This window comes from Hoplias malabaricus, chromosome 10 (assembly GCF_029633855.1).
Source record: "Hoplias malabaricus isolate fHopMal1 chromosome 10, fHopMal1.hap1, whole genome shotgun sequence".
Taxonomy (NCBI): domain Eukaryota; kingdom Metazoa; phylum Chordata; class Actinopteri; order Characiformes; family Erythrinidae; genus Hoplias; species Hoplias malabaricus.
The window spans coordinates 37784180-37795622 of NC_089809.1; the positions used below are offsets into that span (position 1 = coordinate 37784180).

General features: G+C 43.2%; 1 protein-coding gene across 1 annotated transcript; it reads left to right on the forward strand.

Moving 5' to 3' along the window:
• Positions 1-588: 588 nt before the first annotated feature.
• Positions 589-11414, forward strand: aldh5a1 (aldehyde dehydrogenase 5 family, member A1 (succinate-semialdehyde dehydrogenase)). Its single transcript, XM_066682520.1, has 10 exons — positions 589-1078; positions 1604-1687; positions 3445-3615; positions 3728-3844; positions 4042-4185; positions 4519-4662; positions 6615-6773; positions 6888-7051; positions 7996-8054; positions 8768-11414. The coding sequence occupies exons 1-10, from the start codon at positions 803-805 to the stop codon at positions 8977-8979; spliced, it is 1530 nt and encodes a 509-aa protein (XP_066538617.1). The 5' UTR covers positions 589-802; the 3' UTR covers positions 8980-11414.
• Positions 11415-11443: the final 29 nt, after the last annotated feature.

Consider the following 11443-nt stretch of genomic DNA (forward strand, 5'->3'; position numbering starts at 1 on the left):
GTACTGTTAAAGTGCAGTAGTGTTCTCTAAAGGTACAGTATATTCTCTTCCACAGTAGGAGAGGTAAATATTTGTGATCTTTCATTATAGGACTGTGTAAAATATGTCCTTAATGTGGAATGGTGGTATGAAATCAACAATTTTAAAATCTACAATTAGAATAATGTATAATTATGTTCCCTTGAGGGTACTATCAATATAGCTTTTAAATAAATAGTGGAAATCATACAACAGGAGCAATATCCATTTACGAGGGAAAACAAAAACAATTTTGTTTACACCTTATGGTGCCTGTACTATTATCCAAAGACAAAAAAAAAAAAAAAAGATCTGCTGACTCCATAAAATGGTGACAAACAGATATACAGAGAAACACGCAACAGACGGCACTATTTTAGACCGAACCTGGCCCTGACATCATGACACCGCTGGAGTCGAGACGAGAATCAATTGAGCCGATTCTAAGAGTCAACTCTAGGATTCATACCTATATTTAATGCTTCAGTACATGATGGATGAGTCTAATGGCAACACAGCCACGTTTTTGTGTACTTTATTCTCAGAACTATTGTGTATACTAGAGTGTAACTGTAAGTGTGGAATGGATCCCAAATCTTTGGACCTGACTGTCAAATCCCGAACGTATGGATTTACAGAGTCGACTCCTTGGAATCGAGTCCCTGCTCTAACGTTATTGCTTTCACTCTGGTATTCGGGCCAATGTACGGTGCTGCTCCGCGGCCTAATGCGACTTCTCCACGGTGTGTAGTTTATAACCCAACGGACCTCGGCGTGTTCAGTAATGGTAAGCTGCTGTCTTTCCGGTGGTCTGCGGCTCCTACGCGGTGTAAACAGGATGTTGTCCCGCCGCTACTCATTGGACGTATCCGGAGACCTGCTCCGATCCCAGGCCTTCATTAACGGCCGCTGGGTCTCTGCCCCGGACTCGTTCGCGGTGCTAGACCCGGCTACAGGAGCGGAGTTGTGCAGCGTCTCAGACTGCAGTGTTCCGCAGGCTCAGGAGGCCGTGACTGCCGCGTATACCGCCTTTCAGACATGGAAGACTCACACAGCGAAGGTGAGAGACTGAATCTTTAATAATTCCCTACTCCCTGCTTAGTGAAAGTGATGAAATCCCTCAGAATGAGATGGCGTGCACCTGTCTTTTCACATATGGGTCTACTGTATAGACCTACTATGGTTTGTTTTGGTTCAGGAGCCTTTATTTCAATGCTTGAGTACAGCACTACATGGTGAATAGAGAGCGTTGTATATTCAGCAGGTAAATGGACTTTCTCCTTATTATATGCAACAACCTGAGCCCCAGTCTCTCTCCTTCTGCTCTAATCACCTGTAAACAGTAAAGTCCTTAAACTGAACCATGTCCACAGCCTACAAATCATTACAGTTAATCCCCATGCCAAGGATCAAAGTCGGGGTGGAGATCACAGATCATATTCCTTGTACCTGATTCATGTCCTGGTGTTTCCTTGCATCACACACCTGTGAAATTAGCCCCTCCCAACCCACTTTGTTCCTGTTGTTGTTGTCGAGGCAGAGATCCTAACAGTGCATCTGATATTTGCTTTCTCACCCGTTTCAGGAAAGAAGCGTTCTGCTGAGGAAATGGTTTGATCTGGTCAATCACCACAAGGAGGATCTAGCCAAGATCATTACAGCGGAGTGTGTGAGTCCTGTTTTTCACAGTGGCTTATATAATATACATTTTTATATAGTTTGATCAGACAGACATCTGTAGTAAGGTTAAAGATTTTAAACTGATTGTGAACTCTTTGGTCCAGAATTGCACAGATGTATTGTTTTATATCCTTGCCCTGGTCTATGTTACTCCACGATTTGATCACGGAGGGCCCCAGACCATTCCTTGGACATTCAGACAATTCTGTCCATTCAAACTCCGATCTAAAATGCAACAAATTATACAAGATCTAAAGGGTCAGACTATTTAATGGATTCACTGTAGTTTGAATAGTTCTGCAGCTTTGGCTTTTAAAATCTCTTGCATTTCATCTTTGGCATGCTGAATCTATGGCCACAACTCAGAATGAATTGGATGGTTTTTGATAAATACACATTTAAACTTACTTTCTGGGAAAATGGAAACAGATACATAGGACAGCTAAAGAAGAACAGTAATTTTTCTTACCACAAATAATGTTGCTTTCTATCATATGTTCATATATTCTATCACCTGCTCTACTTGACTCTATGTGGTTCTACTCTGCGGTATTCACTTGGTCCCTGGTTGGTTTTCCACTATTAAAAATGCCCCCTACCTCAAAGTCTAGCCAGTGGCTTTGTAACTTTCTAACGGGATTTGGAAACCACAACAGCAGCTGCGGGTAACGTTAAGCGTGGTTTACTCATTGTGTATCGAGTGTTATGTTGTTGTTTGGGACTGAACACAGCTCCGTGCCCCAGTTGAGATCAGTAGAGTTTTTTTATTTATTGTTTCTCCATCGAGCGGCACGGTGGTGCAGCCGGTAGTGTCACAGTCACAGGGTTGTGGGTTCGAGTCCCGCTCTGGGTGACTGTGTTGTGTGTTCTCCCTGTGTCTGTGTGGGTTTCCTCTGGGTGCTCCGGTTTCCTCTCACAGTCCAAAAACACACGTTGGTAGGTGGATTGACGCCTCAAAAGTGTCCGTAGGTGTGAGTGTGTGTGTCTGTCTGTGTTGCCCTGTGAAGGACTAGCGCCCCCTCCAGGGTGTATTCCCGCCTTGCGCCCAGTGATTCCAGGTAGGCTCTGGACCCACCGCGACCCTGAACTGGATAAGGGTTACAGATAATGAATGAATAAATGTTTCTCCATCTGACTCTCACTGGATTCTTTAGTCAGCCACTTATTCAAGAAGCATTTGACCCTCTTCAAAGCTCCTGGTGTCGTTTTTAAGAGCTGATGTTTTGAGTCGGATAAAAACAAATGTGGTCGCTGCTGTAGCCTGGAGATTTTAAAAAAGGCTGGTTTGTGCTGGAGGTCTGCATTTCTCAGTGAAGTCTCTCTTACCAATCCGTGCTCTACGATGGTAACACATCACGTTTAGGCCCTACATGACTTGGTTGGAACCGCGTGCGTTCAGGTACTAAAAAAGTACCCGCTTCCAGGGACCAGGTACCAGATATGCCTGGTGGAAATGAAAAAGAGCCTGAGCTGAGTCGAGTAGGGACATGTAGCGGAAAAGCACCATATTAAAATTAATAAGAAGTGAGATGTTGGACAAAGAAACATGTGAGACTTGTGTATATCTCACAGAGAGCTCACTATTTCATATAAGTATAATTTTTTTTTATCTGTGATGAACTGGTGCCCTGTCCAGCCCCCAATGATTCTGCAGAGGCTCTGGACCAACTTCAGCCCTGGTCCTTTTGATGCTGTTACAGAAGATGACTGAAGATGAGTGAATTCCTTTACACTACACACTTATAGGGGAAGCCCATGAAGGAGTCTATAGGTGAGATTGCCTACTCTGCGTCCTTTCTGGAGTGGTTCTCAGAGGAGGCCCGGCGTGTCTACGGGGACATCGTTTCTCCAGCTGCTAAGGACCGCAAGATACTACTGATCAAGCAACCAGTGGGCGTGGCTTCTGTCATCACCCCAGTGAGTAGCTCCTCCTACAACTTCATAAAGTAACAATTTACTGGTTAAAGCTGTTTAAATGTTTTGTTAAAATGTCCAAATGTCTAAGAGACTCATGTTGATCCATTGACAGTGGAACTTTCCCAGTGCCATGATAACCAGGAAGGTGGGTGCGGCTCTGGCAGCAGGATGCACTGTGGTGGTGAAGCCAGCTGAGGACACGCCTCTATCTGCTTTAGCGCTTGCAGAGGTCCGGTCTAACAGTTTCTTGTCTGTTTTGTCAGTGGTGTGTGTACTGATAAATCTAGGGGCCTGTCACTGAGCAGGATTTCTTGCTTAGCTAACTTAGGCTAAGGCTTTTGTCAGAAGCCCTGTATAAGCTAAGCTTGTTTTGTGAGAGAGTTTGCAGTGTGTATCAGTCTTAACCTGGAGCGTTTGGGTCCACAGCTGGCAGCTCAGGCTGGGATTCCTCCTGGAGTTTTTAACGTGGTGCCCTGCTCCAGGGAGAAAGCCCCAGCTGTGGGTGAGGTACTCTGCACTGACCCTTTAGTGGCCAAAATCTCCTTCACCGGGTCTACAGCTACTGGCAAGGTATTAACATTCATCCACACAACTGGAGATACGAAGGATGCACATGCAGTATATGCATCTTATGTTGGGTATTAATTAGTCATGATTAAATTTTTCTTCACTTTGAGACAACAGTAATACTGACACTGAGATTCTGCACTTTTAAAATCTCTTGCCCAGTGTTGGGGACAGTGTTCTGTTGACCATACAGTCAGTGTGTTCAGAGACTACAGTACAAATTGCACTTTATAGAATATATGGAAAATTGAATCTAGGATTTCATAAGAATTTTTTGCCAATTTCTTTGTAATCTATGACATGTAATGGTCCTTTCCTGTTTTGCAATCTTTGCAGGCACTTCTGAAACATGCTGCTGGAACAGTCAAGAAGGTCTCGATGGAACTCGGAGGACACGCCCCTTTTATCGTCTTTGACAGCGCAGACGTAGACAAAGCTGTAGCTGGAGCTATGGCCTCCAAATTCAGAAACTCGGGCCAAGTAAGACTCAAGCTTTAGAATTTAACAAGTTGTTCTTGTCACTTTATTTTCAAAGTCACCATAAAAATGATATTGAAACGCCTTTAACTTCCTTTATTTGGCATATAGCTGAGTGAAGCAGGATTACTGAGTGAAAGGTGATATGGATTTGACCGAATCAGAAGTCCAATTCAACAGCTTCAATTTTATTTGGCTCCATTTTGGAGAACTCTTAAGACGTACACTTTTATAAAATTTTAAGGTGTTTTTTTTTTAAAGGCATCTTTCTTACCTGCCTTCAAATGAGGCGCCATCTGTGAACACTGAGGGACTGCTGTATCTGTAACATACAGTCATTCCATATTCACTGAAATTCTAGAATTATCTCAAACATTTGTACATTATACCAACTTCTTTAAAATGTAAAAATGTAGCCCCCGGGATCATAGCCATGGTGTTTTAGGGAAAGGGTCCACTCCTGGTAGTTACCAGGTAGTCTGTGAGGAGTGTGGTGTGTTCTCTCTGTGTCTGCGTGGGTTTCCTCCGGGAGACTGTCTGTGAGGAGTGTGGTGTGTTCTCCCTGTGTCTGTGTGGGTTTCCTCCGGGTGACTGTCTGTGAGGAATGTGGTGTGTTCTCCCTGTGTCTGTGTGGGTTTCCTCCGGGTGACTGTCTGTGAGGAGTGTGGTGTGTTCTCCCTGTGTCTGCGTGGGTTTCCTCCGGGAGACTGTCTGTGAGGAGTGTGGTGTGTTCTCCCTGTGTCTGCGTGGGTTTCCTCCGGGTGACTGTCTGTGAGGAGTGTGGTGTGTTCTTCCTGTGTCTGCGTGGGTTTCCTCCGGGTGACTGTCTGTGAGGAGTGTGGTGTGTTCTCCCTGTGTCTGCGTGGGTTTCCTCCGGGTGACTGTCTGTGAGGAGTGTGGTGTGTTCTCCCTATGTCTGCGTGGGTTTCCTCCGGGTGACTGTCTGTGAGGAGTGTGGTGTGTTCTCCCTGTGTCTGTGTGGGTTTCCTCCGGGTGACTGTCTGTGAGGAGCGTGGTGTGTTCTCCCTGTGTCTGCGTGGGTTTCCTCCAGGTGACTGTCTGTGAGGAGTGTGGTGTGTTCTCCCTGTGTCTGTGTGGGTTTCCTCCGGGTGACTGTCTGTGAGGAGTTTGGTGTGTTCTCCCTGTGTCTGTGTGGGTTTCCTCAGGGTGACTGTCTGTGAGGAGTGTGGTGTGTTCTCCCTGTGTCTGCGTGGGTTTCCTCCGGGTGACTGTCTGTGAGGAGTGTGGTGTGCTCTCCCTGTGTCCGTGTGGGTTTCCTCCGGGTGACTGTCTGTGAGGAGTGTGGTGTGTTCTCCCTGTGTCTGTGTGGGTTTCCTCCGGGTGACTGTCTGTGAGGAGTGTGGTGTGCTCTCCCTGTGTCCGTGTGGGTTTCCTCCGGGTGACTGTCTGTGAGGAGTGTGGTGTGTTCTCCCTGTGTCTGTGTGGGTTTCCTCCGGGTGACTGTCTGTGAGGAGTGTGGTGTGTTCTCCCTGTGTCTGCGTGGGTTTCTTCTGGGTGACTGTCTGTGAGGAGTGTGGTGTGTTCTCCCTGTGTCTGTGTGGGTTTCCTCCGGGTGCTCCGGTTTCCTCCCACAGTCCAAAAACACATGTTGGTAGGTGGATTGGTGACTCAAAAGTGTCCGTAGGTGTGACTGTGTGTGTTGCCCTGTGAAGGACTGGCGCCCCCTCCAGGGTGTATTCCTGACTTGCTCCCAGTGATTCCGGGTGGGTTCTGGACCCACTGCAACCCTGAACTGGACAAGCGCTTACAGACAGTGAATGAATGTTTTCAGCAGCTTAGTTTTAGTATAAATCTTTTATGAACTGCGGATAGACAGTACCTTTTTACAGTATGAAACTTTTACAATGTTTCCATCCTACGTAAAGTTTTCTTTTTTCAGTGGAGATTTTAAGATGTACCTGATGTTTTCTTCTGGTCTCTGCTGTGTGCTGTAGACCTGTGTTTGTTCCAACCGCTTTTTGGTTCAAAGTGGGATCCATGATGTATTTCTGGAGAAATTGGGGAAGGCAATGGATGCGGAGCTGCGAGTGGGTCACGGCTTTGAGCCCACCACCACACAGGGCCCTCTCATCAACACTCGAGCTGCTGAGAAGGTACCTTGCCCATGTATCCCATGTAACCTACAGACAGAAGACAACTTTAAACTCCCTTGCCTTTTAAGAGCAGAAAAATCATGGCAGTGAGTTAAAGGACGTTGTTTCTCTCAGGTGGAGCGTCAGGTTACAGATGCTGTGTCTCAGGGAGCTGTACTGGTGAAGGGTGGGAAGAGGCTGGAAGGGTCTTTCATGCAGCCCACTCTGCTGTCCAACGTCAGCGCCGACATGCTCTGTATGCAGGAGGAGACATTTGGACCTCTCATTCCCATTCTCAAGTGAGTGTACCAGCGTATGGTGCAGCTGTTTAATGTTGTTGTGGTGGATCCCACCAAATAACATCACATTGTGGATTTCATCAGATTCAGCCAGACACAGACAAACGACCAATTTTATAACAATAGCTATTAAAAAATAATTAATTTCAAACCCACCTTGCGAAGGACTGACAGGGTGTGTTCCTGCCTTGCACCCAGTGATTCCGGGATTATAATGAATGAATCATTGTAAACATGGGGTCTACCCGTGTAGAGGGCCTGCTCTGGGGAGCAAAACAGGGTTCATTCAGAGACAAAACAATATGATACTTCACTTCATAAAAGAAAATAAAACTAAAACTAATTAATTTCACAATTAATCACAGAGGTTTTTTTAAGGCTCAGAGCGCCCTTAAACGGTCAAAAGACCCTTGACCCCCAACTGCTCCCAGGGCGCAAACTTGGCTGTCGTGAGTGTGTGAGTGTGTGTGTGTTCAATTCCTGGATCACTAATGTGCTCGTGTGTGTTCACTGCCATTGATGGGTTATATGCAAAGCCCAAATATTATTGGACAGCTGACATTTCATGTTCATATTTTGTGCGTTTTACATGACTTTCATATGTGTCCATATATGTGCAATTTAATAAATATCGTTTTATGAATTTAACACATTAGGAGAAAGGATAGTATATAACATGTGGTCTGTGTAAAAGGTTTCACACCTTATATTTATTAATTTTTAAAATTAATATTAAAAATTCTGTTTTTTTTCCGTTATATTTAAATTTGCGAGTAAACAGTAAACATGCACAAAACCTGAACAAAATGTAACCAGAATTATTTGAAATTTGCTGCTGTATGATGTTCATTTATAGTGACAGACTTGCTTTGACCAGTTTGTTTTAAAGTGTATGATTAAAATTGTGGTCAGAATTGATGCTTGGTTGTGTTTTCTTTATTCAGGTTCAATACAGAGAAGGAGGCCCTTGCCATTGCTAATGCGTCTCAGGTTGGATTAGCAGGTTGGTCCAGCTGCAATCCTCCATTTCCTCCAGTGATATTTTATTCAAATGATCAAACAGCTGTTACATTTACTCCTTATGGCCTGGCCCTATAAGAGCTTCTGTATTAAGCATACTTCAAACATGGCCGCCCTTAAAATAGAGCACTCGCTCAATGGAGCACAAACTGATTCAAAAGTAGAACTATTTTTGTAAAGAAATTTGATTCATCAATAAATGGGAGATACACTTTAGAAAAAAAGGTATTACAAAAAAAGCATAAAATCATACTTGAGGTTCCCGAGTGGCCCGGAGGTCAGAGAAATGGCAGCATCACCTTGAGATCGCCAGTTCAATCCCTTTATCAGAGTTTAAACAAACGCTGGAGCCCAGTTGCCCTTACTCCCTCTGGGTAGGTGGGATGCCCCCCTCCCTTCCCCTCCCCTCCCCTCATCACATAGGATGGTGCTTGAATGTGGGCACATGGGGCTGTCCAGTGATGGAACATTAGCAGCAGTGAAAAAAGTTTCTAGAATCTTTTCTATGAAAAGATTTCCCTTTTAGCTAAAGACATATACAAATATTATAATTATCGTTTATTAATTTGTCTATTCATATTGTTGTAATCCCCGCGACCCTAAATTGGATAAGCGGTTACAGATAATGGATGGATGGATGGATGGATGGATATTGTTGTAATGGCTAATAACGGTCAGTGTTTTCTCTGTTATCAGGCTACTTCTACTCTCAAGACCTCAGTCAGATCTGGCGTGTGGCGGAGCAGCTGGAGGTGGGGATGGTAGGGGTGAACGAAGGTCTCATCTCCACTGCAGAGGCGCCTTTTGGAGGAGTTAAGCAGTCGGGGCTGGGCAGAGAGGGGTCCAAATACGGCGTTGATGAGTACCTGGAGCTGAAGTACGTGTGTATGGGCGGGCTGACACTCTAAGAGTGAAACTGTGAAACTGGGAAAGTGATGATAAAAGCACATTCGTTTAGAGTGCACTGTGAATCAGATGTGTCCATTTAATTCAGACTGAACTGGAAGCAGATTACAGGGACTGATTAGAGAGATTTCATGTAGGGGAGTGTACAAATCGTCATCCAGGTCTATTGTTTCTTATTTCAGTTACTTAAAGCCAGTCTGTCCAGTCTTATCTAAAATAAGAAGCAGAAGTAGGATCAGTTTCTGATTATTTGGACTAAAGCCTGTGGGCACATCTCTCCTCTGGGAAACTTTGAACACCCCAACCCTGAACTGATGATGTGCAGCACATAACAGTGGTAACACATATATGTTTTTTACATGCAGTATGTTTTTTTGTTTTTCATTCTGAGACCAAGATTCACTTTGATTTAAATTCTTTATTACATTTGTTTGTAAAAGTCTAATCTGAAACTATAATAGTTTCTCAAATAGATAAGAGTCTTTAGTATTAATGGCCTATTATTCTACTACAGCAAACAAACCTCTTTCATTCTGATGGGGTAACTTTTTACTCTTCAAGATGCCTTGTTTAAAAAATATTGAGGGGTTTTTAAGGTAAAAAAATCAAGTTCTACAAGACTCCTGAGGCTGAAACTGGAACTACGACAGTCCATTTTATTCATTCATTATCTGTAACCGCTTATCCAGTTCAGGGTCGCTGTCAGTCCATTTTAAGAAGTGTTTAATAGTAGGCAAGAAATGTGTAATACAAGTCAGAGGTACAGTATAAAACTGATCAAACTGAGGTTATTTACAGGTCTTACAAAATATTCCACAGTAGTTAGTAATAATTATTTTTGAAATATATTTACTACTGTACTCAGAAACAGATTAAACATTTTACTTGTGCTGCTGGATGTTTCTCCAAGTTTATAGTTGCCAAAATGTTGTCCTTAAAGTGCCAATGTCCGGTAAAATGACCCCCTTGTGTGTATTTTAATAATTATGATGCATTACCATGTTCTTTATTCAATTTTAGTCTATTACACATATGATCCATTAACAAATAAGCCATTGACAAGGTAGAAAGGTATGCTTACTTTTTAATGGAAAAAAGATCCTGGATACATATGCAAATCATCTGTAAATAAAACCACAATTTTCGACTTTACCAATAGTTTACTGTGTAATGTATTTGCTATTATTACAGACAAAGCAGCACTGAGGAGCTGCAGCAGAAACACATGACCAGACACTTAAGATTTCGCTGTTTCAAATTAGAACCATAGATTGCTTTTGTTTATTTGGTCTGAACAGGAGTACTAATAACTAATGTACAAAGTACCCTTTCAACATTGATCAGCCATAACATTAGACACCTCGCTTCTATCAGCTTCACAGACCATGCACTTCTACAATTAAATGATTGCAGCGGTGGATCACTCTCAGCGCTGCAGTGACGTTGCCATGGTTGTGGTGTTTTAGTGCGTCTTGTACTGGTACGAGTGGATCAGACACAGCAGTGCTGCTGGAGTTTTAAACACCTCAATGTCACTGCAGGACTGAGAATCCAATCAACCGCTGCTTGTGGTCAGTGTCCACTGATGGACTAGAGGACGACCAACACAAACTGCAGCGTACAGATGAGCTATGGTCTCTAACTTTACATCTACAAGGTGGACCAATGACGTAGATGTCTAATCACAGTCCACTCTAATAAAACGGAGGATTGATGACTTTTTAAGAGTGACAGGGCGCTAACAACTGTTCACTGATGAACTACAGTCTGTAGCTGTAACTAGAAAAAAAGGTGGAGTTAATGTTATGGCTGATCAGTGGGAGTCTGAGAATATCTTCAGATGTTCCAGATTCTGAGTACTAGGCTACTTGTTGGTTATGTGTTGATGGAAGCAACCACCGCCATGTTTTTAACAATTTAATCATCTATATTCACTAACTGCCCTCAACTGAATTTTTGAAGCTCCACCCATCTCCATCCTTTTAGGTGGAAGTTGAGTTGTCTTTTGTTTTGTAAAACACAACTGTATTGTAGAGCCATCTCAAATCTAAAATAAAAAAGGCTCCTTATTGCATATTAATGTCAGTGTTTACACTATTAAACAACTCTGGCAAACAGCTCAGTTGAAACATTAAATGCAGACATTTGCACTTTAAATAAACACTTGTTCAATTGTGTGTTCAATTAGAAATATTTAAAAAAAAAAAGTTCACTCACATTCAAATATCCAAGAACAGAAATATGACATGTTTCTTCTGCCCAAATGTCTTGTTTATTCTTAAAGCTGTACTTTGTAAGACTTGTCTGTGAAACTTAAAATATTAGGCAAATGTCTGCTTAAATACAGCGAGATGCCCTCTGACCCTAACCCCAGCGCTCAGGTCAGATTTGCTGGGAGTTCCTCAGACATCTTTACACATTAACATCACATGCACAATCTCACAAAAAAGGTGCTCCTCCTCCAAG

Excerpts from the sequence above, each read along its gene's own strand:
- aldh5a1 (XM_066682520.1), top strand. The coding sequence starts at position 803 with ATGGTAAGCTGCTGTCTTTCCGGTGGTCTGCGGCTCCTACGCGGTGTA. Across the intron at positions 3,845-4,041 it reads CTGCTTTAGCGCTTGCAGAG|CTGGCAGCTCAGGCTGGGAT; the intron begins GTCCGGTCTAAC and ends TTGGGTCCACAG. Across the intron at positions 7,052-7,995 it reads CCTCTCATTCCCATTCTCAA|GTTCAATACAGAGAAGGAGG; the intron begins GTGAGTGTACCA and ends TTCTTTATTCAG.